This window comes from Lissotriton helveticus, chromosome 2_1, assembly GCF_964261635.1.
Source record: "Lissotriton helveticus chromosome 2_1, aLisHel1.1, whole genome shotgun sequence".
Lineage (NCBI taxonomy): Eukaryota > Metazoa > Chordata > Amphibia > Caudata > Salamandridae > Lissotriton > Lissotriton helveticus.
Window position 1 is genome coordinate 1589333033 of NC_136059.1, and position 26645 is coordinate 1589359677.

A 26645-nucleotide genomic window follows, 5' to 3' on the forward strand; every position below is an offset into this window, starting at 1 on the left:
TTGCTTGGAATTTGGATTGGTTAAACAAAAATAGCAAAACAAATGGCCTATGTAAGAATGTGCTCTAAAGTTAAATGATCTACAGGAGACACTTTAGACCACTTTAACTGGCTACAAATCATGAGACTTGACTAAAAATCCCGGCACGAAGCTACCTGGGAGCAGCCCTGCAAAACTTGGAAATGACGGAGCTCTGGTCGTGTGGGCTTCCTTCAATGAATTTAAAAAGTATTTAAATACAAATATGAATGTGATATCTGATTTTTCAAGACGAAATTGGATTTTGAAAGCATTGTCATGCTTGGATTACCTAGAACATCTGTCACTCAATCAATAGACAGTCCTACCATGGTGTATGCTTTTATAAATTGTTGAACACAAATTACGATTTGGAGTAATTCCCACATTTGATTTTACAATGGCATGGATTAAACCAATAGATATTAAAAACTACTGACTGTGTAATGAATATGTCGGGACCACTGTTTGTATAAGTCCATCTTTAGCAAAGGAGAGGAGAGTACAGCTGCGCCGAGCTTAACATAAATGGAAATTCGCACTTATAGACACACATTGATTGAATGATGACAAAACAAAACTACATTTAAGTTTGATAAAAATTCATGTTCCAGGTAGGAAAAAAACTGGAAATACAATAATCATATTTAACTCTTATTACTTTACAATTGTGACCACTTTGCAATAATTATTTGTTTTTCATCATGTTTTCAGAGCCAGTTACAAGGATTTGTAGATCCCCAAGCCCTTCAGTGAAATAACAGGACAATAACATCTTGGTTCAATCCATGGCATGGTTTTATCTCATATATATATGCTATTTTATCAAACTCTTTTTTTTGTGACTATACCTAGAAAAGTTTGTTGAACTTGCTCTTGAGATGAAAATTGCTCCTGAAAGCACTTTTTGGTGCACCACATTTTTCCATACCTGCAGCGGCATCCCTCGAGATGATAACTGCACCTGAAAGCACTATAGCAACATGCACTTTGTGCGGTCCAGAACAATGGGTCAACCCCCCCAACCATATGACTTTGCCATGGGCATTTCCTGAATCGCACACTTACACTTTGACTTACCGGCCACGGTTAGGAAAGTTTCAGATTGATAATGAACCGAAAAAAGTGGTCAAAAGGTGAAGCCCCCAGACCACCACCACGGTAAGGGCTCCCCACCTCCTAGAAACATTTTACAATGTTGAGTTTAACCCGCCATTTTCCTTTTTATGCCGTTTATAACTGCTCTTTTTGTCGATTGTTTATTTTATTGTATATTGTTTTCCATGCAGTGGGGATTTTGACTGTAATGATTTTAATTAATCGCAGAATGTTGATCTTATCCATCTATCAGTGAACTTGCACCATTACTCAAAAATGTTACATTCAAGAATATTTTTTACTTTATTGTTTTTATAAACGCATGTAATGGTTTCATTAAATAAGCCTGAAATAAATAAATTTGAAATTTGATAAATGACATCCCTATCATCCTGCTATGCATGTATAGTCAAATCGGCATCACAAAGCCCACCTCACAACCTTAACATGATTGGGACTCATGGCACAACAGGGTCTCAAACGAAATCAACTGAGGATCACCCTGCCTGAAAGAAATGGCTCAGAGACCAACTCTGCTCCTATGAGGCCATGCTGGCAACCCTCGTCCAAACTTAACAGTAGGTTAGGCAACCGTGGATTTCTGGTTATGTTTGGGTATTCGTCCTTGATGTGACCCTTTGCTCACAATTGTAACACCCATTGCTAGCTCTATATCCTAGTAAGTACTGTGGTTGGTCTTAAATGTTAGAACCATCTGTTAGGTACTCTTGTCCCCCTCGACTTTCACCAGCTTGGAACCCTTCCCCTGTGGTCTACCCAGTTTACTTCCTGCTTGCCAGCTTGTGCTGCAAGTTCCTTTGGCACCAAGATTTGCTCATCAACAAAATATTGATACCGGTCTACTGGGCAATCACCCCTAGGTTGCCTATCAAACAAAAGATTAAAAAATTCCCCAAATGTTGATCTATTCTTCTCTTTCCAATACCTTCTCAGTCTCTTACACACACACTCTCTCATACACACACACACACGCATACACTCACATACACAAACACGCACACATACACAAACACACACACATATTGTTGGCTTTACACGTCTTCTCAGCACAGCCTGGTGGATACGAGGACCAGTTCAATGGTAATGAGTAGGTGAATCAGACATGCAATGAACAGGATCTCATTTACTAATCACTTATGCAGACGGCGCACTGATGTCTGTGATTAGCTGTCAGCTAAAACCTTTTTGTGAAGGCAATCGCCAGTGAACCTTTTTGCAGCTAATAGTACTTTCCATGCCAGGCCTGTAGGATAAGTCTTAAAATGGAGGGAAGTGGAACTCACAAGTCCCTGAGCCCAAAGTGTTGTTGCTTAAAAAGCAGGGACGAGCTGATATGAAAATCATGACATTGGGCCAGTTGGCAGACATGTAGCATTGGCAGAGAGGGAGCCATGATTTATTTTTCTGAGGATTGCACTTGTAATGATCTGCTCTGGGTAGGTGAAAAGTATGCTTGGAGTATCATGGGATATGTGAGTGGTAGTGGACTAGGGATAAGTAAGAGGTGCAGTAGGAGAGGGGTGCATGTAAGAGGCACAAGGGAAGTGCAGATGTAAGAGCAATGTGAGACTGACATGTGTAAGCAAAGGAAAAAAGGAGGCAAAGAGGAGAAAAGAAGGCGCAAGGAAAGAGGGACATAGCAGCAGGAAATCTGCAGAAAAACGTCAGCAGGGGGATAGCAAGTCTATTAAATCTATACTACTATTATAAAGAGAGAACTTTGCACCTTTGAGGCGGGTAAACTCAGGAACTACAGCACCAATCCAAACACCCGATACATCGTTGTAATTGTCAGGGTCTGCAGATGGACATAGGCTATATAAAAAAAAATATATACGTTCTTTAAAATATTTACGATTAAAAAAAAAGTAGTCCCTTGGAAGTAGCGCCGGCCGCGACGTGCGTGCTGACATCAGGAGCGCGGGGAGGAGCGGCGTACAGGAGCGCGAGGAGGAGCGGCGGACATGAGAGCGGGGAGGAGCAGCGGACAGGCGGGGAGGAGCGGTGAGGAGCGGCAGACAGGCGGTGAGGAGCGGCGGACAGGCGGGGAGGAGCGGCGGCTGAGGTAGGTGAAGCGGCCCGTGTGCGGCTCATTGGGGGCCTTGAAAGTGGCGGGTGCGCTCCGGGGGACCCACGGACAACGTCGGGGCGGGCGGGGGCCCTGAAGCCTGAGACAACGTCGGGGCGGGCGGGGGCCCAGAAGCCTGATTGCTCCCGGACAACGTCGGGACGGGCTGCTAGTAGTAATATAAAACATTAATGTTCCATGACGAGTGAGTGCAAAACAAGTTGGGAGAGTCCCACGATATATTTTATCACAGTCCCATAAACCCTGAAAATCTGTTTTTTAGGTCGTCTAACCTTCCACAGTTCCTTCTCCTTTATGTTGAACGAATTTGGATTCCCACACACCACTATCTGCACAGCCTCCGCCACCACCACCACATTTGCTTCACAGCAGAACCTTCTAGTATTTTCAGTTCCCATAATTCCCATCAAAGGTACAACTCCAAGACACTGCAATGCTGCTGACGTGGCACAAATCCTTCAGAAAGTGTATCCTGCTGTCTTCTTGGCTTTCCCCCCTCTGCTATGAACACTTACCCCCTTGTACTCTCAGTCGGTCAAATTAATTTGTAAGTCGCTTAAGCCCAAAAGTATCTGGGCTCCAACAAAAATCCTTCCTTGCTCAGACTCAAACTACAAGAGGATTTTTAAAGACCTTTCCTAAACTTTTCAGTGCATGGTACTGTCCTAACCTTCAAGTGAAGGTAATTTCCAAATGTAACTCGAGAATCTGGATCTGCTGAAGCAGTGTGGGGCAGTACTATGGAATGATGCTTCCTATGGCTAGGAGGGGGACATCCGCCTTTAGAGCATTGACATTGACATTTTAGGTCGGTTTTGCTGTAGAGGGAATTCCAAAGATGTTGAAGAAGAGCAAATAACTTAAAATAGTACAGGTAATAAGAAGAGAGTGTTTGCGAGGTAGAGTGGAGAGGTCTAAAGGGAAAGTAAAGCTATATGAGAAACAAAAGACAAGGCGGAAAGAAGGCAGGAATACATTGAAAAATGAGGCAAAGAAAAAGGAAAACAGACAACAATGAAATGATAGCCAACAAAGAGAAAAGCTATGTTGGAACACGTGGTTAAAGGGGAAGATTAATGAGAACATGGCGCTGCTTCATATCTAGGCACATGGAAATCCTGACGCTATTTCGCTTTCACACATTCTATTTTTTAAAGGCCATTTCAGATCATCCTTACCTCAGAAATTCGTGGTACTTCTTAACTGGTGTAATAAATAAGAAATTAAATGAAATGAAAGGGAAATTTGTAAGAGCGCGAAACATTCACCCTTGGGTATCATGGCTCTAACTCAGCAAGTCGAGAGAGGAGCAGCTAGGACACAGTTCAGAGGTTAAACAGCCACGTCTTCAGAGCCCTCCTAAAAGGTGGCAGTTGATTTTCTTCTTGATATGTATTGGCATTTGTTGTACATGGACTTTGTCTCTTTTTCCCAGGTTTGTATTTCCTTGATGCTCACTTGATGTCACTGTATGTTTACCTCTTGACATCATAGAATGTTGTAGTGAATGCCTAAGCCTACTGACAGTTGGAGGCAGGCTGAGTGACAAGGAGGTCATTCCTGGTGAGGTCTCTTATTAATTATCTTAAGAACTGGACCTGTAACTATCCATGAATAAAGCTACATGAAAATATATTATGACTCAAGGACATCTTTTATATACAACAGCATTGAATTCCAGAGTCTGGCTGTACTGACCAGGAAGCTCCTCCCCCCAAGCAGCCTTTTTGAACCTGGGTACTACCAGGTTATAAGAGTGTGCTGAGCGGAGCTGACGGGCGGGCACATATGGCTGCAAGTTCTTTTTCAAGAACATTGGCCCTGCGTTGTGGGTGGCCTTGAATGCAATGCAAAGCACCTTGAATTCAATTCTTCTAATCACTGGCAACGAGTGCAGTTTTTTGAGTGCCGAAGAGACTGAATGATATTTTGGAAGGTTTAACAAAAGCCGCGCAGCGGCATTTTGCACCAACTGCAACTTATTGAGGCAGTGTTTAAGCAGATTCATGAAAAGCCTGTCCGCTCTAGATAATACCAGGGCTGAGACCACTAACTTCTTCTTTCTGCTGGGATGAAAGGCAGAATACTTCTTAAAAATGTTAGGGTGTAGAAGGAGGCCGAGGTGACCTGGGTGACATGCCCATCAAACGAGAGCCTAGAATCGAAGGTAACCCCCAAGTTCTTAACCTTATCTTTAGGGCAGGGGAGCGGACCAAACTCTGGCGGCCACAATGCAGGGGTCCAGAAATTGTTTTTGCCAAAAAGTTAGACTTCAGTCTTACTGGTATTTCACTTCAAACAATTTGAGGTCATGCAGGCCCCAACCTGGCTCAGACATGTATGGAACTGGGCAGCAGTTTCATCAGGGGAGCCTGTCACTGAGACCACTATTTGGGTGGCGTCCACATAAGATATGGCAGCGAAGCCCAGAGATCTAATTAGTCTAGCCAGTGGGGCCACATAAATGTGAAAGAGGATAGGGCTCAGTGACGATCCCTGCGTGACCCCACATGGCAGTGTGAATTTCAGTGACTGGTGACCTGCGAAGGCCACAAATTGTTCCCTTCCTTACAGAAAAGATTTTAGAAGCGCTAGTGCTTTGCCTCTGATCCGGATGTCCTCCAGAACTTGCAGTAGTTTCTGGTGGTTTACCTTATCAAATGCTGCAGCAATAAGGTTCCATAAAAATGTTCTTTCACCTACTGACATCAGAAAAACAAAGTTCTTACACTTATGCTTAACTCACACAATATAGGCATTTTAAGTTTCTTGCTCCTTAATCCACACTAGATCCAGACCATCTGTCTATCATGTTTAAAACAGGCATTTGAATTTCAATAATTAAACACAAACATTGTGAAGTCTCAAAACTCCAGATAATAAGTTCAGTCATGGGAGAACCTATTTTTACAACAATTAGGCCCCAAAATACAAAGCCCTTTTGTAGTTGTATACCCTGTGATTCGCACAATCAAAGGATTTGAGGCAGCAAATGGGCTTTTTTTTCTATATAATAAACTAATTTTGCGATCCATTTTGAATTGCAATTAAGAGGGGGCGTGAAAGTGGCATCCCATCTGATTTATATGTTGCAATGGTATATATCAATGGTTGTCTCAAAAGATTTATCAATTTCTGATGTGGTAATTGATCTGCAAAGGAAAAGTGTCCTCTATACTTCAGCTTACTACCCTCCTTCGATGTTTTTCTTCACAGGAAACTTTTGAGGTCGAGCCTAGCTGCAGCGCGCATGTGCTACTCACTCTGCGAGGCATGCTGTATTAGGGAATGCACTATAAGCCCCGCCCACTCTCCACCCATGTTTGTCATTGACTTGTGATATTGTCCTTCGAAAATGCTGGCTTCTGATTCGTACATGGGCTTGTTAGTCCCGCTTTGTCTACATTTGTTATCGCCCATAATGACTGGACCTTTTACTTGGCTCGTTACACAGTCTCCGTTATTTAGTGGGTGAGCACTATTTTCTTTAATGGCCTTTCCTTATTCCAGCACAGTCCGCTTTCACTTTAGCGGCTGCACTGCTTTATTTACTTAATTTGCAGCGCGGTCGGCATCAGTTCAGTGTAGCACAGGCAAACAAGCATTTGCAATGCAACAGGTCTCGCATTTACGCGAGTTTGAGCTATTGGCATTGTAAATGACAATGCCTTTTATTTATGTTTTGGTTTATTAGTACATAGGACACCTCACAAAAAGTCAGTGCGCAATTTGTAACTATTTTATTGAAACCTGTCACTTAGTATATCAATGAAGAGTGGCAGTGCGGTATGAGGAGGTATATAACAACTACTTAGAGTTACTTTCATCTGCGGACCGTGGAGGTAAGAGCAGTCGGGGCGATGGGGCCGGGGGGAGGGGGATTTCGACTGACAACGAGGGAACATTAATTATTTATTTAATTTTCCCTGGTGGTCTTCTGTCGAAGCCCCCCAACACGGACCCAATGCCCCACCTCTTTTACCTGCATGGGCCATGCCTAGTTATTTTTAAATATTGTTTTTGAGGTGGAGGGAAAAAGACACCTACTTGGCCAGGCAGAAGAACATTCATCAGAATGTATTTACTATTCACTGCACAAAGTAACACTTGGTTTATAAATCATGCAACTGAACAGAGGCTTGGCTTTGATGGTTTAACATTTTTGGTTTGTTCCTTTTAAGTCCTATATCCCGTGAAGAAAAGTAATAAAACAGTAATAGAACAGTTTTTTTTAAAAAACAATACATTAATGTTTGCTTTGAACCAGTCATGCTGCTGCAACGAGCCAGTGTTTCCTTCATAATCTTACATCTCTCAGGAACTGAATCTGAGGGGCTTCTGTTAATCTACATGGGAGGGCAAACTGAGTCCATGGTGATGAGGAACTGCCACGTGAAGAATCCTTTCCCCCCTTCTTAAGTGATGTCAAAATGGTAGAGTCAGCTGTCTTCTTTCTTGGAGCTGCCACAATTTGGTTGTGGGAGACCAAGTGGAATGTCTGCATTTTAGAGGGGTCCTCTGGAAGAAAGGCTTATGGTTCGACCGGAGTCCATGACTGAAGTGCAACACGACTGCGACACTGATATGGGGACGAGATGAGGTATCCCATAACGCAACAAATAGAAAACAGGGCACAGACCTCTACCCTTGTTCATCAGCGTAGGGAAGGCACCTAGTGGGTTGGACTTAGGGATTTTGAAGTGCCGGGGGCAGGTTTCAGCTGAGTGACATCATAAAGCACAGAGTTATTTATATATTTCACTAGCTCGCCAATCGAAATGAAGCGGCTCTTAAGGGACCATGCCGGAAGCTGAAAGTAAGGTGAGCAGCACCACTCCACGAGATAAATTCTTTTATGTGCACTCTCAGTCTCAAGAGAAGACAATCACGGTGATGGGCATGCCATCCAAGTGACAATAAGTGTTGATGCCAACCGTGAACAGACTGCATAAACAGACGGATAACTTTGAATTCATAATTGTGGCCCAGGAGGGCACGCTGATGGGGACTGAAAAGCGAGCTATGGGGTATAAATTGCTTTCCAGGCCTTGGAATAGAAGGTAATCACAGACGACAGCTTCATGGCAAATCAGCAGCATGCAACTAAGAAATCTACTTATTTCCAGCCATGTGCTGTGACATCTATATCTTAGCTCCGAGAAATATTTGAACAAGACATATTTGATTGGCTGGAGAATAAGCCAAGAGCCGCTGCCCTTGGTCTGACTGGCTGGTCGGTGTCTGAAAGAGAGGATGTTCTAAAAGAATCCATTTAACTTTTTTTCTGTGGCTTCCCAGAAACACCACTGATCAATGCGTCCGGAGAGAGCAGCAAGAACTCATACAACTGTGAAACGACCAGACAGTGGTGATAAATGTTCTCATCACACTTTGAGATGAGAACTGTTGCCCAATCATGTTGAGATGGGTGACAAGAATGAAGAAGTGGCACATAAGAGCCACAGAATGTTCTTTTTTTATTAGCATGGTGACTGTGGCAAAGAGGGAAGCCTTACATATTTTAAGAACTGATTTTGCCAAGCGGGAAGATCAGATGGGTGATCAGTTTCTAGCTGGACAGAGTGGTGGTAGTAAATAGGGTTTCACTGTCAGAATGTGGGTTACTAATTTGGGCGAGGGAACAATTACAAATTTAATGAATACACCCTGATTAAGTCACAACACAGGTCTAAGAGAAAGTTTTCTTAACTCTTAGTAGCTTTGGTATAAGCAATAGGCACTTCCCCAGGGCAACACTTATTAAAATCATGCAATAAAATAAAGTAATATAATTTCTGAAACAATTTAGGAAAATAGAGAAGAATTTAATTAAAAAAAAGATACTTAAAAGGTCGAATCGGATAATTGGAACTGGAGATAAAAATCTATTACATTTTTTTAGGCTGGATGGAGAGGGTTTGGGCAAGCTAAGCAAGTCACATTGGTATTTTTTTTGTTCTTAGGGCTTATTCTTTTTTCTGAAGTTCCACATCCTCCAGCAAAGGTAGGCAAGAGTTTGAAGAAATCAATAGCCCCTTTAAGTCAGATATGCTGTTATCGAGTTCCCGCTAAAGCCACTGTTTTCAGCCAAAAGCTCAGAGAGGGACAAAGCAGAAAGTCATAGCCACAAACTCGCTTCTCAGCTGGTGTAGAGTAGAAGCCTCACCCTAGTCCAAGCCTTGCCTCAGTCCTTCAGAGTTAGTCACTTTTTTGGTTCACAAATCTACCAGTGGGTAAGGCTGACAGCAGTAAATATTTTGGCTTCTGCTAGGCCTCATATTATTACCACAAGGTCCAGCTAACCCAGGTATCAGTGTGGCAAACAGCTCAGCTCTGGACAAACCTGTTTTTCTTGCCTGCATCACCAGGGAAGCCTCAGCGCCGTGTTCCAGTCTACCAGAGGTGGAAAATGACTAAGTCCCTCTTCCTACAGCTGCTGGAAAAGGTCAGTCTGGATTTTCATGAAGTCCAGAGGTTTTCTGCTTTTCGCATTTATCGAACAGAAAATAGGCAGCTGATTGACCCTAGAAGAACAGTCCCAGCCGGATGTATGACGGTACAACGCGTACCGTTACAACGCGTCCCTTTACGACGCAGTTTTAACAACGCAAGTCGTTACAACGACTTGCGTTGGGGGGGCACTGATAGTGAATAGTTTAATTTACTATTCCAACACCAGTCCCCGTGGATAGTAGGGAAGGTGTTGGATAGTAAATTAAACTATCCCCTATCCTAGAGCGCCCTCCAGCGAAAGTCGCTGTCACGACTTTCGTTGTTAAAACTGCGTCGTAACGGTACCACGTTGTAGCGGTTCCGTTGTAAAGGATGTTTCCCGTCCCAGCCTGTGGGTGGTAGGAGGTGTATGTGAATCTTCTTTCATGTAGCATTCAGGCAGTGTCTTGTTTTTCCAGGTAGTTCTTCCCAAGACCAGAATTGTTTTGAGCAGTTAGTGGTGAAGTGTCAGTCCTATTCTGTGCAGCAGCACATGATTGGAGAATTCCTGCAGCCAATCCTGACTACTTACTTACAAAAGTACCACCTCCTTTTTAGGTTTCGCCTGGGGCACGGAGCTCCTAGCTCCGCCCCCAGGAGAAATCTTATGTCTCTACAGTGTACTGCTTAGTCCCGCCCTCTGTTCCATTGGCTAGCTCCATAAATGGAGGCTAGCCATTGGAACAGAGATCTGTCCGTCATGGCCGGACCAGATTCGTGGGCGTTCCTGCATTTTTTTCGCTCTCCACCCTTTTTGCATCGTCATTGGGCGGTGGGCGGAGTTTCGTTATTTTTTTTGGGTGTTTGTTTTCCTCATTTCATGCCGACCACGGCCGCCGGAAGAAGTCCAGGTGAGTGCCCGTTCCTGCCCCCCCCTCCCGCTGTCCGTGTGCCGTTCCCGCCCCCTCCCGCTTTCCGTGTGCCGTTCCCGCCCCCCCCCCGCTCTCCCGCTGTTCGTGTGCCCGCCCGCCCCCTGTCCGTGTGTGTCCGTGCAGGCGGCTCCGGTCCCAGCGTCCATGTCCCAGTGTATCTGGCCTTAGCACACCTAGTTTTAGCTGTTGTAGTCTTGCGTTTGCTACGTGGGTGTGGAGAGTACTGGGATACGGGGCTTCCTGCCGAGGTCACCTGTCCATCATGACTCTGTATGTGACGCAAGGACGAAGGAGTCGGAGGTCGCTGGGGAAACTTGCACTCCACGTGGGGCGAGTGCAAGTTGTAAGAGAGCGTGCACGGAGAGCTCGTAGAAATAACACGCGTATGCACAGACCGTGTGTAATACTGGGTTTGGGTGAAGGCTGTCAGGAGCACGAGTGCAGAGTTATCAGTAACAAAGCATTTCTGTAGAAAAGATTCTATTTTGGGTGACGTTGTCTGTAAGGTAAAGGGAGGTGTAATGGAGTAAGTTGGAAGTGTGCTTCAAGCTTAACTGGCACACACACTCAAAGACACTTTCTCTGTTTACACGAGCCCACACAGACGGATGTTTGTCTCGCAACCCTGGGTGGTCAAGAAAGTAAAATTATGCGCGACCAGGTGTCAAGCTTGAAATCTTGGCAAAATAAAGGTAATTGCGTTGGTATAGGACGCGGCACAAAGTGTTATGAAGAATAATATCTGTGTTTTAAATACTGCGTGCTACAAAAAAATGGCAGATTCCTCGTGCTGATACCAATGGTAACTATTGTCGTCGCCCAAACGTGTATTGTTTTAAAGGACCTCGAAAGGTTACACGACTGAGACGTTCCTTCCCAGATTCGGTTCTGTGACCCACACATTTCTGTACACACTTGCATAACCCAAGCGTTTCACCTCTGCAAGAAGAAAGTCTGCGTCACGCCTCCCGGATTCAAACCCGTGGCCTACGAGCTGGAACACTCTGAGCTGTCCTACCAGACAATGATGGTGATAGAAAAGCGAGGTTTGGGTATGAAACTGGTGCGGTGCCACACCACAAACTGAATCGGGCGGTGGCTTATAGAATGGTTGTCACCGCGCTCAATTCCATTTTATTGTCTTCATAAGGATAAACTGTGGGTTCGTCCCAGCCCGTGTTTTCACTCATGAGTGTTTGCTCACACAGGCAAACCTGCGACTTATGTGTTAACCCCCTGAGGCGCCCTACCAGTTAATTGGTGCATTTATTGCCAAACTCAGTCAGATTCAGTTTGTCAGCCTCGGAAAGAAGGAAAGACGAGGAAATTGGGCTTTAACGTCACGATCAGATTAACACTGTTATTCTGTAAGTTTTGTGTACATGTGAATTTTACATTAAAAAGTACCTTTTGTGATCAATTATTTTTGTGAGTAAATCTGCTTCTAAGGTTTTGAGTTGGCAAGGCAGCAGTTCCATGTAGAGCGTGCACATTTACATCCCTACGTATTAGTGGACATTCACAAACTGTTTTCTGAGACATTGCCGCAAAGAAACAGTTGGCAATTTAGTTCTGTCACGGGCATAAGTAAATCGCGGTCTAGTGTGTGAACAGGAAGGGTAGGTCCCAAAATGTGGGGCCTTTTAGAGGGCTCGCAGCAGGAAAAGAATAGTTCCTTCGGGAAAAAAACGAAAAAAATGTAGTTGCACACATGGAAGACATTTCTATCCATGTGCAGTTGTGCACTACTTGTAAAGTAGCCGCCCGCCCCCCCTCCTGCTGTCCGTGTAGCCGCCCGCCCCCCCTCCTGCTGTCCGTGTAGCCGCCCGCCCCCCCTCCCGCTGTCCTTGTGCCCGCCCGCCCCCCTCCCGCTGTCCGTGTCTCCGGCCCCACTTGTAAGTGCTTGTTTTATTTTTGCACTATATTTCCTTGGGAAAGCACATGTCTGTAGTTGCATTTGGGGAATGAATCTCTGAAACTGAGATCTGTTTTGAATTTGGGAAGTGCTTCTCTTAGAGACAGCAGCATAGTGTGGGCTGTGAGAGCTGTGTGGGCTGTGTGGGCTGTGAGGGCTGTGAGAGCTGTGTGGGCTGTGAGAGCTGTGTGGGCTGTGAGAGCTGTGTGGGCTGTGAGAGCTGTGTGGGCTGTGAGAGCTGTGACAGCTGTGAGAGCTGTGTGGGCTGTGAGGGCTGTGAGGGCTGTGAGGGCTGTGTGGGCTGTGTGGGCTGTGAGAGCTGTGTGGGCTGTGTGGGTTGTGAGAGCTGTGTAGGCTGTGTGGGCTGTGTGGGCGGTGTGGGCTGTGTGAGCGCTGTGTGGGCTGTGTGAGCTGTGTGAGCTGTAAGAGCTGTGAGAGCTGTGTGGGCTGTGTGGCTGAGAGCTGTGTGGGCTGTGTGGGCTGTGTGGGCTGTGAGAGCTGTGTGGGCTGTGTGGGCTGTGAGAGCTGAGCGAGCTGTGTGGGCTGAGAGAGCTGTTGGCAATGTAAATAACAGTGCCATTTATTTATAAGTAAAAAAAAAAAAAGAAATGTCATGAGCAATGCCAATAGCTCTAACTTTTCCAAAGGCAAAACCATTGCATTGTAAATGCTTGTTTACTACTTCCTCTCATGGCTTACTGCAACCTTCTCAGAATCCCTCAACTGATATGGCACATCTTTCAGCTACAGAAGCTGTAGCACCTCCTCTGGCCAATCTTCCAAGAAAGTGGGTTGTCCCACACTCTGTCAGTGGAAGACCTGGTTTTCCTTCCTGCTGGCGATCTAGATAGAGAGTCTCTGAGAACCAATGGCTGCTGTTCCTGACAGCCTCATTTGGCATTTATAAGTCAAAGGATGATATGTGAAAGCAGCAATATGTTCTAGCAGCTCATCCTGTTCTCATCCCAGAAGGCTAATCTATGGTAAGTGACCGCTTGCTGACCACTCCCATGCTTTTCTCCTACCAGAGGCCGAGCCATTATCTTCCAGGAGGAATGCCATTAGCAAGCCAGCCAAGGCTATCCATGGAGCATCTGAGGCAGGGATGAGAACCAAAATAGTTCTAAACTAGTTTCTCCACAGGCAGCACAAAGCACACATTCCCAAATTCACTTATTCACTAAACTTACCAAAATTCTACTTTCGCCTCTTAATAAGATTTTTTAAACTAAGTGAAAAATAAATTGTAATCATTGTTCTATAATTTCCCCATAATTAGCTATGAAAAAATATCTTATTGACAAGTAGGCATGATGCAGCGAAAATGCAGCTTTATCTACACAGTGAAACCAGTTCCCTGTGAGTATTCACTGGGAGGGTATATTTTTCTCAAATATATAGTATGTCACTTAAAACAATATATTAAACACCAAGTCCAGTAGACATACATGGGATACTTTAGAGTGACTTAGCTAATATATAAAAACAGATTTTCTACATGTCAAAATCACTTTCTCTTGTAATTCGACACTGGAGTGTTTTTAAACTACAGCCCATCCCAGATGGCTAAACTATGCTAAGTGATCACTTGTTGATCCCACCGCTGCTTTCCTGCTAGCAGAGGTCAAGCAAGCCATTGTCTTTCAAAAGGAATGCCATTAGCAAGCCAGTCAAGGCTATGCATGGGGCCTCTGCAGCAGGGCTGAGAGCCAAACAAGTTCTAAACTAATTCTTCCTCAGGCAGCACAAAGAACAAGCTCTGGAAGTCACGTTTTCACTAAACTTATCGAAATTCTACTTTCGTCACTGAATTCCATTTTTGTAACTAACTGAAAAATACTTTTGATCATTGCTCTATTCTTTTCCTATAATTACCTATGAAAAAATAGTTTATTCATAAGTAGCATGGCATTGGAAACTGCAGCTTTAGCTACACAGTGAAAACTGCTTCCTGTCAGTATTCACTGTGAGGGTATACTTTACTCAAATGTCCAGTATGCCACTTTTTATATTTAGAGCCTAGTACTGTGGGTTTACAAGGGACATATTAGGGTAACTTGGATAACATATCAAAATAGATTTTTCTATATTGCAATCGCTCTTTTTCTTGTTATTTGCCACTGGAGTGGTTTTAAACTGCAGTCTATCCAAAAACACAATGGTGTTCCCTGCAACCACATAATTAGTTTGTTCTGTGAGTGGTGTAAATATACACTGCAGATAAATGTTTTGCTTCCATTAACACATCTCTCTATAAGAAAGTGGGCTGTTAGTTGTGAAGGATGCAGATGCTTCCCAATTGCTAAGTCTTTACCCGTCTGTCCAAGGGGAACCAAGTACCCCAACGTAGCACTTGACTCTCTCAGGGTACCGAGGCAGAGCAGTCCAAAGCCTACTACTACTCCGGGGAGGTGGTATTGGCTAGTACCACAAGTACACACCAAACAATACACAATAAATCATTGGTCAGTCGGAGCTTTTGCTTATAAAAAGGAAAGTACTATATTATACACAATACTACGCATTAAGTTACAAAGTTACATGAAGGTGGGGGTGGAAATACCTATGGTGGGACCTTCCTAACAGTTCATACTCCTAGTGAGCCCTGAACACTATAACCTCAACCCACACATATACTAGAAAGAATAACAAGGGAAGTAGTTATAACAAGTTATCCCAGGGTGTCAACTCATTAATACAAGCAGAAATATGTTTGGGCAAAAAACTACCACAGTGACTAAAAACTTCATCAAATAATGCAAACTGTTTAGCACATTTGATGCATACCTGGCATGCGCTGCTCATATTCCGTCACAGGCAGGACTGGGGCAACCATTCGTGTTATTTGACCGCTGGAAAATTCCCGACGTCTCAACTGCAACTGCTGCAACCAGTACATCATAGCTTCCTTGTGCACCGCCTGGATGTGCATAAAACAGAAACTGGAGGTTAAGTGCGGTCTATGAAAAAAATACAGCATACCACATTTTTTGGCAAATATTGACTAAAGCACACAAGACCCTCGAATGGATATTTAGCCCTGCGGGTGTGAGGAGAATACAGAAATGTTCTCAAAAGACAGAGGCCCAGATTTATGCTTGCATTGCCCTTTTGACATGCAAGGTGACGCAAGCCCTTAAGTGAGATTTACTATGCCACGTACAGCCACCTTGCATGCTCTGAGCGGCATAGAATTTCTGCAGTAAAGCAAAGTAGTGCAAGCCGCTACCTTGCTTTGCTCTGTTTGGGGAAGGCGTTCCATGGGGCGAACATGGGTTTTCTCATTCATCCAGCCAAGGTTTTTGCTGTATTCTCAGATTTACCAAGACTAGTTATGTTACGTTATGTTAAAAATTATTTCTATAGCGCAACATACACCGGATAGGTTTCTTGGCGCTTAGAAATCGCACTAGTAAACCTGGGAATGTGTCAAAATGCTATGCCTTCCAAAGTGGGGCGTAACAAAGAGAAATATGTTTTTTTCTCCTTGTTTATTTCCTCTTTATATGTGCGATGCATTCTGCAGCACACATAGAAGAGGAAAATGCCTGTGGGGATTTTTTTTGTGAAGAAGGTGTCCCTTCCTGCACAAAACAATCCTGGCTGTAACAGGCTCCCTTGCACCATAGCACAAGGGTGCCTGCGTTGGTACTGGCAGCGGTAAGTGCGCCAGCACAAAGAGAGAGCTGGAATGCACCGCATGTTACTAAATATGGTGCATTCCTGCTCTCTCCATTTGATGCAGTGCAGCAAGTTGTCTTGCTGCATTGCGTCAAATATTGGTTAATTCTGGGCTTTTGTGTCTGCTAGCTCTCTCTTGTCAAATCATGGACAAAAGCTTGCCAAACTCAGTCTGAGAAACACCGCACCCTACAGAATGCCCCGGTTACTTACCAATACCATTACTTCACGTCCTGGTCTTCCAGAACTTAGTCCTGGTTCATGCCCTCCGTCCCGGTAGTGAGATTCATTATATTTTGCTCTCTGTTGGGTTTGTATTTTTGCTTGGCATTTGAACAGGAAGTGATGTTACGGTTTTCCCTTTATGGGATGGCTGCGTAAATGGCAGCCATATTAGGGGAATTATTATTTGTTGGTTAGGGACTATGTTCTGCAGTTTGAAGATATATCTCACGTGTAAAGACTGGGTCAAGGAAGACGGATAAGGAGGTAATCAAGCTATGCTACATCTAGAATGAACTTTAACATGAGGCAAAATACTAGAATCAGTATATGCAGAATAGTACTCTCACAATAATGGGATTTTCAAATAGGGAAATTCCACCCATACATTCACATTTTCCGAATCAACAATGCTGGGTGCCTTTTTGTGGACAGTAATAAGTGAACATTCACAAACACATTAGTTTATGGGCATTCTTATACTCTTTTGCAGACTGTTTCATTCTTTGGAAACAATCGCAGAGAGCACTTCTGAGAAAATTTGAGGGTCCCATCAGGACGGGAAATTAGCTCCAAAGGCTAGAGTTCTACCATACCTGCTTACTAGTCGAGCATCCCCTCTAGCAAGCACTTCTAAAGTCCAGTGCACCGCAGCAATGAGGCATGTTAGCCACCTAGACCACAACTTCCAACACTACTCAGGCACCGCTTCCCGCTAACGGATATCCAGTGCGCTGTCCTATCACAGTTTACAAGTTCTACAAGAATATGGAGTACATTTGTGAAAAGTACCTAATCTATATACAATTTAACATTTTTGTGCATCATTCAGGCATATTACAGAAACAACAGTAAATCAGCCAAACATCCACTGCATGTCGCATCACACCAGCACAATGTGTTTCAGTTCAAAGCAGTGTCTTTCCTGACAGAGTAGCAGGTGTGTGAATGATTAGAGAGCCTGCATCTCATACTCTCTTCATTAGACTATTTTTAAATTAATTTAGAGATTGCTAGGTTAACAGTAGAGACACCCTACAGGAGCAAATCTACTACTGCGTTTCCTAAAGTTTTGAATCAAGCTTCATGTCACTAAACTACTCACCACCAGAGTCACAGATTATTTTGTCCTTCCAATTAAAAAAAATCTTCAAATAAAAAGCATCAATATCCAATCATAGCCGAAACAGAAAATGCTTTGCCAATAGCTATTCCATATCAAACAACGCTAAAAGTCATTGAACTCACTCCCGTTTTAATTTTGTTTACGCAGGGAAACCTCAATCCAAGACATTTTGAAATGCCTTGCACATGTATAGATACCACAAAGACACACTCAGTTACCCTGGTTCAATTCGCTCACACAGCAGAGATTCAATCTGCCATGATTAATGGAGAGCACAGGATAAGAACTCCCACTCATTTATGAGCTTCGGACCTTGACCCAAGGCAGCTCACTCTAAGAAACCTTCGTCAACTCTCATGAAGGTGTACTCACACTTGCACACCAAATCCAGGACCAGCACAAAAGGACAGCCACAACCAACCTGGCACTTCGAATTGGAATAAAATGGCGATAACTTTGCAAAAGCCTCTACAGAAATTATTACCCTTGCTGTTAGTCCATAGCAACTGTTTATCAGGTCCAGTAAATCAGCCAAAATGCAAACATCACAAAATACATGATTTCTGAATGGAGGACTGAGCTGGGCTGGCGGTACCCTACTACCACCTTCCCCTAATCCAGATTTGGGGTGCCTAATAAAAACATTTTTGAGTGGATTAGTTAACCTGTCTTGAAACTAGAGTAGCATTTCCTTCGCACAATCCTACAATCTCCTGTTTTCAAACCGAATATCAGGTGTGCACAATTATACAAAAATATTCATTAATGCTGGTAATATAATTTCCAGCACACTCGTATCAGAACTGGAGTCAATTTCAACACTGCGCACAGAGTAAGTAAGAGTAAGCAACACACATCTCACTAGCATGCTGCAGTGACACCACTTGGATGCTAAGCTTCTTGCTGCACTTCAATGTAATTTCCATTGAAATGAATGGGCACTCCATGACGAGCTGAGCTCGTCATGAGCGTCCAAGGGGTTAAGAGAGTGAGTTCACCGATAGTTGAATTCTAAGGATAGTGTGAGAGGCACACAGACCCCATAATTACTCTTTCACCTGTACCAATGGTGTTCGGTACAAAATTTAAGATCTCTGCTACTGCTGAGGATAAACATGATTCAACTCAGCAAAGAGAGCATACATCTAGGGTTTTTAGAAGAGCACATAAGCATCTCCAAACTGTCCTCCTCTCTGTCAATCTAGCCACCTCCTACTATGAATCTCTTTAAAACAGCTGTACACGAAGAGGCTGAAGTATTAAACTTGAAAGCAAACATTGTGGACAGAAGCCATAAGCAATATCGGCTCCACAAAGAGTTACAGCAGTAGGTTTAGCTGTGAGAATGCTCCAAAACTGTCAATATTGTTTCTTCTTGGTCTTTGGACCTTTTATTAGTTGCATGAGAGGTAAGAGGGAGTAAACATGAATTTCATATCACATTAACAGTGTAACAAACTAGTCACACAATAAAACTTGTACTACTGAAGAAAGTTAAAAGGTTTTATTACAGACTCTGAAACAAAGTGATATAGATGAGTCTCAGAAGCATATTATAGAAATATAGCATCACAAGAATAAATCCAAATCTCCTGATGACATTTAGTCTAAACAATAGAAAGCACACCAAACACTCAGTGGCTGTGATACAGAAAATGAGAAAAGGAATCTGAACATTTATTTGCAGAATTCGATCCTCCTGCCTAGTCATTAGTATCTCTGATAAAGTCTAACTTATCCTATTCTGTACTAACTTCAGGTAAACCCTAGTAAGCTATGGAAAGCAAGGAACTGGTGTCAGCATTATGGAGTCTTTCGTAAAAGTACTCCAAATCTAAAGAGTATAGCACAAAGCTACACTGTATGTATGTATGTATGTATTGGCATTCCTGTATAGCGCAATGACTGTCACCCAACGGGCATCCTGGCGCTTAGACTGTTATGACACATACATGATGTTTCCAACTGTGAGAGGAATTGCATGCATAAGAGGTCTGTACCTTGTGAAATCCTAACGGTTTCTGCTATCTAGCTAACTATACATCTATTAGCACAAAAAGCAATCAAGATAAGCAGCGTCATCATTTTCCAGTACATTCCCATCTTCCTAGGTAGACTTTACCCAGCTCTTCTCCCACACTTTCAACTGGGCACATTCTATTGTCTATGAGCATCCCTTCTTTGCCAAGAGAACTTGTCTCCCACCTCGTTAACTCGTCTTCTTCTAGCTGAGAAATTCCTCCTGCACCTTACTGTCACTACAAACAAACAATGCCCTGCTCTATTTACCGATGCCTTGTATCTACAGCTGCAGAGGAGAGAATATTCAAGCCAAATGATTCACACGTGAAAGTTAAACATTGAAATTCAAAAGCTTCAGACTTTGGGGTATGCTAATTTAGCACAGCAGTTAAAGTGCACTTGAGGTTTGAATATACGTACATGCACATTCACAATTAATACACATATGAAATGGCATATGTAATAAATCATGACTACATAGAATGGTGTGTTACATATTAAAACATTGGTATAATTATGAATGACAGCTACATTTCTACTAAAACGTTCAACATTAGTATACACACGTCAAAATATTCTATTAGGTTTATCATGGAGAATTTCAGGAATACATTTGAAATCCCCATGTTTATTAGAAAATTAGAATACACCAAATAACATAAATGCCTATTTGCATAAATCAATGTAAATAAGTGACGAGTAAGGGTGGAGCCAAATGAAGCTGCTCCAGCTGCATATACAAGTATAAGGTGCCTATTTCGATTGACTTTTCAGCCTATGCAGAACAGACATCCAAAAGGTGTGTCACCTTCATAAAGATGATATAGCTTATAAATATACAGATGTTCACTGCATGGCCCAGTGGTTAGAGCTGCTGACTTTGGAACACGCGGAAGCAATATCTGTGACTGGTCAAATCATATGTTTATATTATGCAACTGAGAGAGCGCAAACTGACCTAAATGTATGAGTGCATCACACTTACTTGTAGTAAGCACAAATCATGAGGAGAAATGCCATGAGTGCTAATAGTATCTGCAATCATATTCTAAATGTATAGCTAATATAGAGATTTAAGTAGAAGTGGAACTAATACAGAAATGTGTGACGCTATATGATTTTATTAGATGTGATTATTCCTGAATCCATGTCGTGTAGCTGTTAAAATGTAAGATGGTAGGTGGTTAAACGCAGAATGTGGTAGGCCTCAGGGCCAGAGCTGGAGGGAAAGGGAAGATGTTTCTTTTCACGACACAGATTGTATTAATGTTTTGGTCATTGCATTAATGGGCCAGGATTTATAAAATGTTTACTGAATAATAGAATAAGAGTATTAACATGCTTTAATTAATGAAGAAGTTGAATGCTATAATCATTATGAGAAATATTGTAGGCCTGAAATGTTTTAACATTGATTTACACGTACATGTCTGGGCTGAGAAATGTTGCAAGCCTTTATTTTGGAAGTCTATGAGAGTTGGGTTCTTGGCTGCAGATATCTGTCTGCAAGAGGAAAGGGGGGATCCAATTATAAATGAATGAATAGAGGTCTGTTCAGTAGACGGCCCAGACATGGAGGAGGGTTCCGGAATGTTTAAGGGGTATCAGCGGGCCGGAGAAGAGTCTGAGAAGCAAGGTCAACTCTAACGTATGAGGCCCAATACAAAGCATCATGGAAAAAGCCAGAAGCTACACCACGTGAGGGGCGTCTCGAAAGGGGCGTCTCAAATGTTGTTGACTGTTTTGTATTAGGGACAGCACCCCTGGGTGGAGTTAGAGCAGATACCTGAGGACCCTTCAGAGAGCGGATGGGTAGGCAGAGAGGGGTCATGACTGGAGAACTATAGGTTTTCACCAAGAGACTTAGAGTGAGTGACTTCCCTTGGGGTCATTCACTGCTGACACCTTTGTTAGGTTGGGATTTGGTTAAGTAGGGATACCATCTAGAGCAGGGTAGGGACAGCCTAACCCGTGCGTTTTCCTCCAACTTAAATGAAGGAGAGATATGCGTCAATGCTGATAGCTTTATTATTCTTAGAACTTGTGTTAGTGATTTCCGTTGCTCGTCTGAGGGCTTTCCGAGAGCACATGTATGTAATTGGACCTGTGTACCTCGTGAATCTCATTCTGAGATGCCTGTATTTGCAGCTTATCATTTCCTTACAATAAACTTTTGAAAGCTAGAAGTTGTTTGTGATCTTTGGGAGTAGAGTCCTTTATTGGGTGAACTAACTTGGAAATGGATGTACTTTGTACCTTAAAGACAGGCAACAAAGGTTCAGTCGACCAGATCGAGGTTTAGATCAATAGTGCTAAGGTATCGATCAAAATCTCGCCCTTCCAGTTGGTAGCTATAGAGGATGGTTGCCTTCTTGAGGACGGTAACCTAGGCCAGGTTAGCTTACCCCAAGGCCCCTAGAAATCGATGATTGGAAGAACAGCCCGCTGAAGAAGATCCGGATGACGTGAGACAGAAACAGCAGCAGTATCGGTCGAGAGTGAGTATAAAGGGTTATGCGTGTTAAGATTGCGGTGTTTTGTATTGTATCTATGTTGTAATGTCAGGCGGAGGTGAATGTCTGTAGAGTGACTGTGGAACAGGTTGTGAGCGCGCGCAACCGGTGGAAATCTTAAGTTCAAGGAGAGCTTAAGTGGTTCGGGTGTATCGGACACCCAGAGTAATTGTCAACTGTGAAGGGGGTCATGAGGTACCATTGATCACCCGAAAGACCGAGATAGGGGGAACGTAAGAGTGAGTGCGTGAGTAACGGACGCTGGTCGGAAGTTACTGTGTGTGTAAGCAACCTATCAGAGAGACGATAGACATTTCGTCAGTTACGTTGACAATTACATATAGACTGTGGACGTACAGTCGAGAGAAGTGACCGCTTGGTCGGAAGTAGTCATTTTTCGGTGTATGAATGGGACGCATGCATAACCGGGAGACGAGTTGAGAAAGGAGGGGTGCTGCTGCGAAGCGGAGAAAAGTGACGTCAGAAAGTGTCGCGACGTGATTGGCCGACCGGAGAAAGACCGCGCTGTGATAGGCCAAGTTAGCAAAGCCGCGACAGGATTGGTGGATTGTCATCAGGAAGTAAACAGAGTAGCGAGGCTGGATATTGTGCGCATAATTATGAAGTGTTTTAAATGGTTGAAAGCGGTGTTTAAAAAAGAGAAGCGGGGATCGTATGAAGGGGAAGAAGCCCCGCCGGAGGGTACGCCAGCTCGTTACATGGCAGTGAATGTTGGGTTGCATACGATCCTCTGGATATCAGAATGGAGTAAGATTACAGAAGGAAATGAGGAACTGACGTTCCCGAAGTACGGGACGTTCAGATTAGAGGTGTTACATCGATTAAAATCAGTCATGACCTCAATAAGACCCTTGCCTAGACCGACCCAGTTTGAAGCCCTTGAAGCATGGATTAGGGCAGCGCATGAAAAGAATATGAACAGACGACAAGAAAGGGTGAAACGCTCGGTAAGGGCAGTGCAGGATGCCAGGTGGGATGCGGATGCTAAAAGATGGAGAGTGCATAACCTGGAAGTAAATAAACTGTACCCAGTGTTAGAGGTGCCCGTAAATAAAAGCCCCCTAGAAGAAGATGATGAGAGCGAAACAGAGGACAGCCTGATAAACAGATTATTGACAGACAGGCCACCCCCGTATAATAGAGCAGGGGGAGAGGTCGAGCATACAGAAGGAGAAAAGGGGGGCAATGCAGGAGAGCATAGACCGCTTCCCAGTTCAGAGTGGGATCCTGAGGCAAAGAAAGAGCTGTCCCAGCCTAGTCAGGTGCAGCAGGTAGTCGGTAGGTTTGTGGTACAAAGAGCGCCGGAAACGGAAAGCGCCACATCCTACGCATTACCAGATGCACTACAGGTACCTGTTACCATAGGTCCTATAATATCGATATATGACCAAGAGAGAGCAAGAGGGGAAGAACGGGTACGGAAGGACAGAGAAAGAGCAGAGAAGGCAAGAAGGAACGATACGATCAATTCCCCAAGTCAGATGCCGATACCGAGAGAGTGGAGCACCCCGATGCAAACAGCAGGGGACCCAGGAGGAGATCCTGGGGGCCCTAGATGGCCAGTGGATCTGAGGGGATCTGGACGAAAATCCTTTCAAGAGCTAAATGAGTACATGAAGCAGTGGGATGAGGCAGTGAAGGCTCAAAAGAACATCATAGCTGCGGAAGCTGAAAGGGAAAGTCAGGACAGCCGAGCTCGGACGCACTGCGGGGCTGGGGAGAGCAGCCCGGAGTGGGACTGTAGAGAGAGAGATAGTAGGGGAGTCACCCATTGGGCCCGGAGAGGAGATAGAACAGACCTGGAAAACGGGGGCCCCGGGAGTGGAGGGGTGGCGCGCCCAATACTCAGTGAAGGGGAGAGGAGAGCACAAGAGTACAGAAACAGCTTTAAGTGTCCACACTGTGTGCCTGGCACCAGAGAACTGAATGGGAGTTGTGAGAGGTCGCACCATAGACCCTGTGATGACGGAAATGAGCGCAGCCCAGGGAATATGGGGAACCAGGAAGGATCGTATCGGATACTGAGCGATACGAGGCAAAGGGAGAGTAGCGACCAGAGGGAAAATAACAGAGAGGTGTACGGTGAGAGGAGAGAAGAAGAAGAGAGTGGACAGAGCAAGAGTAGGGGTAACAGGCCCGTGTTCCATCACCTTCCAAGATCGGATGGCCAAGCATGGGACCTGGAGAGATGGGAGCAAGGGAGGGCACCCATTAACTCTCCCGAGCCCAAACGCAGAGCTCGAAGTTGGGATGGTAGGGAGACCAGTGAGCCCCCTTCGAAAGACATATTGCGAGCTGAGATAAAAGCCAAGAGACTTGATGTCACCAGCTTAAGGTCAGACCTGGATGACATGGTAGATGGTACCCTGCCTTTAGAAAGAATGGAAATGTATGAGCAGGATGAAATACTGTATATGGCAAAGGACATCACTCGAAAGGCGAGAGCAGTTCATGAGAAGTTAGTCGAACTAGCAGGCAAATATATGGTGGATCTGTCAAGAACCAAAGCATTACAAGGTAACCACAGGCTACATTACACAGATCGAGACCTAGATGAGAGGAGAACGATTGGGCTGAAAACGCACATAAGGGAACTGATCGCTGGAATAAGGACATGGAGGGCACTAGATAAGTGGGAAGAGAGGTGGTCCAAGAAAGGGACCGGCAGGAGAAGCACGCTTGGTATGACACCAGGACTGCAGGGAATAGAAGCATACCCTTTGCGGGAAGTCGCAAATGGGAACTATGTGCATGTCCCATGGAGTAGGGGAGATTTAGCTGCTTTTACCACCTCTTTCCCCAAATTGCGGGAAAACCCCGTGGAGTGGTACAAGCAAGTCGAGAGGTTTGTAAAAATCTCAAAGGTCCTATGGATAGATCTGAACACGCTGTTCGACATTGTAGTACCAGGAGATCTGTGGACAGCATGCAAGGTTAGCGCTGAGTGGCCCACAACGGAGCCAGAGAGAGATGCTAAGACTAATGGGCCGTCCGAGATTGTGATGGCAAAATTCGAGAGAGTGATGACTTGGCTGAAAGAGAAAGTGCCAATGCAAGACATAGATTGGGTCAGAATAGACCGAACCAGACAGGAACCCAAAGAGACAGTCCACGAATATTACGAGAGATTGCTGAAGGCGTTTAAACAGTATAGCGGCTTGGATGTAATGGATCCAAAGGACATAGGGCAATTTGTGTCCAAGTTCGTCCTGGGACTGAGACCGGATATTAGTTTAATGATTCAGCAACACTCGATTTGTTGGCAAAGTAAACCCCTAGACGAAATACTGAGATATGCCAGGTACTGCTGTGATGAGATAGACTCCAAGGCTAAGAAACTAAAGGAAAAGTTGATGGTGGTACAGATGCAGGCAGCAGGAAAGGGGGGACCGCAGCAACAGCAGCAAGGAACAGGTACAGGAGGAAAGAAGCAGTACAGTCAGAACAAGGGCAATGAGGAGAGTTCTACCTTTAGACCCAGAATAGACATAGCTGCCTTGAAGAAAACGACTAGGTGCCACCAGTGTAACGAGGTGGGGCATTGGAAACGCGAGTGTCCCTACAATGTAGAGATAGGAGAACAAGAGATAGAGGAGGAAGAGGTCCAGAGCACACCTGCAAGAGGGGTGACGCCATACCAAGGAAAGGTGCTCAAAGGGGGGGGGGCTCCTCCCCGAGCTCAGTTCCCGCAACCTCCTCGGGTAGGGACTGTGGGTAAGACCTATAGACAAATGCCCCTGTTTGTGGAAGGTGAAGAGTGCTATTATGTGGACCCATTAACCGGACAGAGAGTGGAAAGAGAAGACTGCACCCTCGGGGCAGCCTTAGAGGTGGACCAGAGGGGACCCTATGTCGAAGCAGAAGTAGCAGGGTGCCCTACGACATTTCTGGTGGACACAGGAGCCACTAGGTCCACGATCAGATCAGCTGCAGTTCCAGACCTGCCCATGTCTGGAGAGACCATACAAGTGGTAGGGGTCGCAAATAGGAGAATAACCAGCCAATTGACAGAACCGGTACAGGTGAAAATAGGGAAGTACAGCGATGAGCACCAATTTGTGGTTTGCGATTCAAGCCCTGTGTGTCTGCTAGGAAGAGACCTGTTGTGTAAATTGAATTGTACTATATACTGTACACCACAGGGAGTGGAGGTATTGACCAATGATGATGATGCAGATTTCAAAGTTGCAAACTCAAGAATATGCGTGGAGCTGTATCCTACTTTGACAGTAGATGAGCTCCCCTGGGACTTGAGAGAGACAGTGGCACTAGAAGTATGGGATTTCACTGGGGAAGAGATAGGTTTGGTCAAAGGGGTGGACCCAGTGAAAATTGTAGTGAAACCGCATGCTGAGTTCCCAAGAACACCCCAATATAAATTGACTCCAGAAACGATTGCAGGTATAAAACCCGTGATCGAGTCCATGATTAAACAGGGAATACTGAAAGAAATCGTGGGTAGTCCATGCAACTCCCCGATTATGGGTCTGCAGAAACCAAATGGGAAATTTCGGATAGTGCAGGACCTTCGAAAGATTAATAACATAGTCGTTTC

General features: G+C 44.4%; 1 protein-coding gene across 2 annotated transcripts in view; it reads right to left on the reverse strand.

Moving 5' to 3' along the window:
- The window catches only part of TBC1D2 (TBC1 domain family member 2), a 511011-nt gene that overhangs the window by 424031 nt on the left and 60335 nt on the right, over positions 1 to 26645 (reverse strand). For both annotated transcript variants that reach the window (XM_078676557.1, XM_078676558.1), the window contains exon 3: positions 15293 to 15425. In XM_078676557.1, the coding sequence (XP_078532683.1) occupies positions 15293 to 15425 (133 nt within the window). The remainder of the gene's footprint in view (positions 1 to 15292; positions 15426 to 26645) is intronic.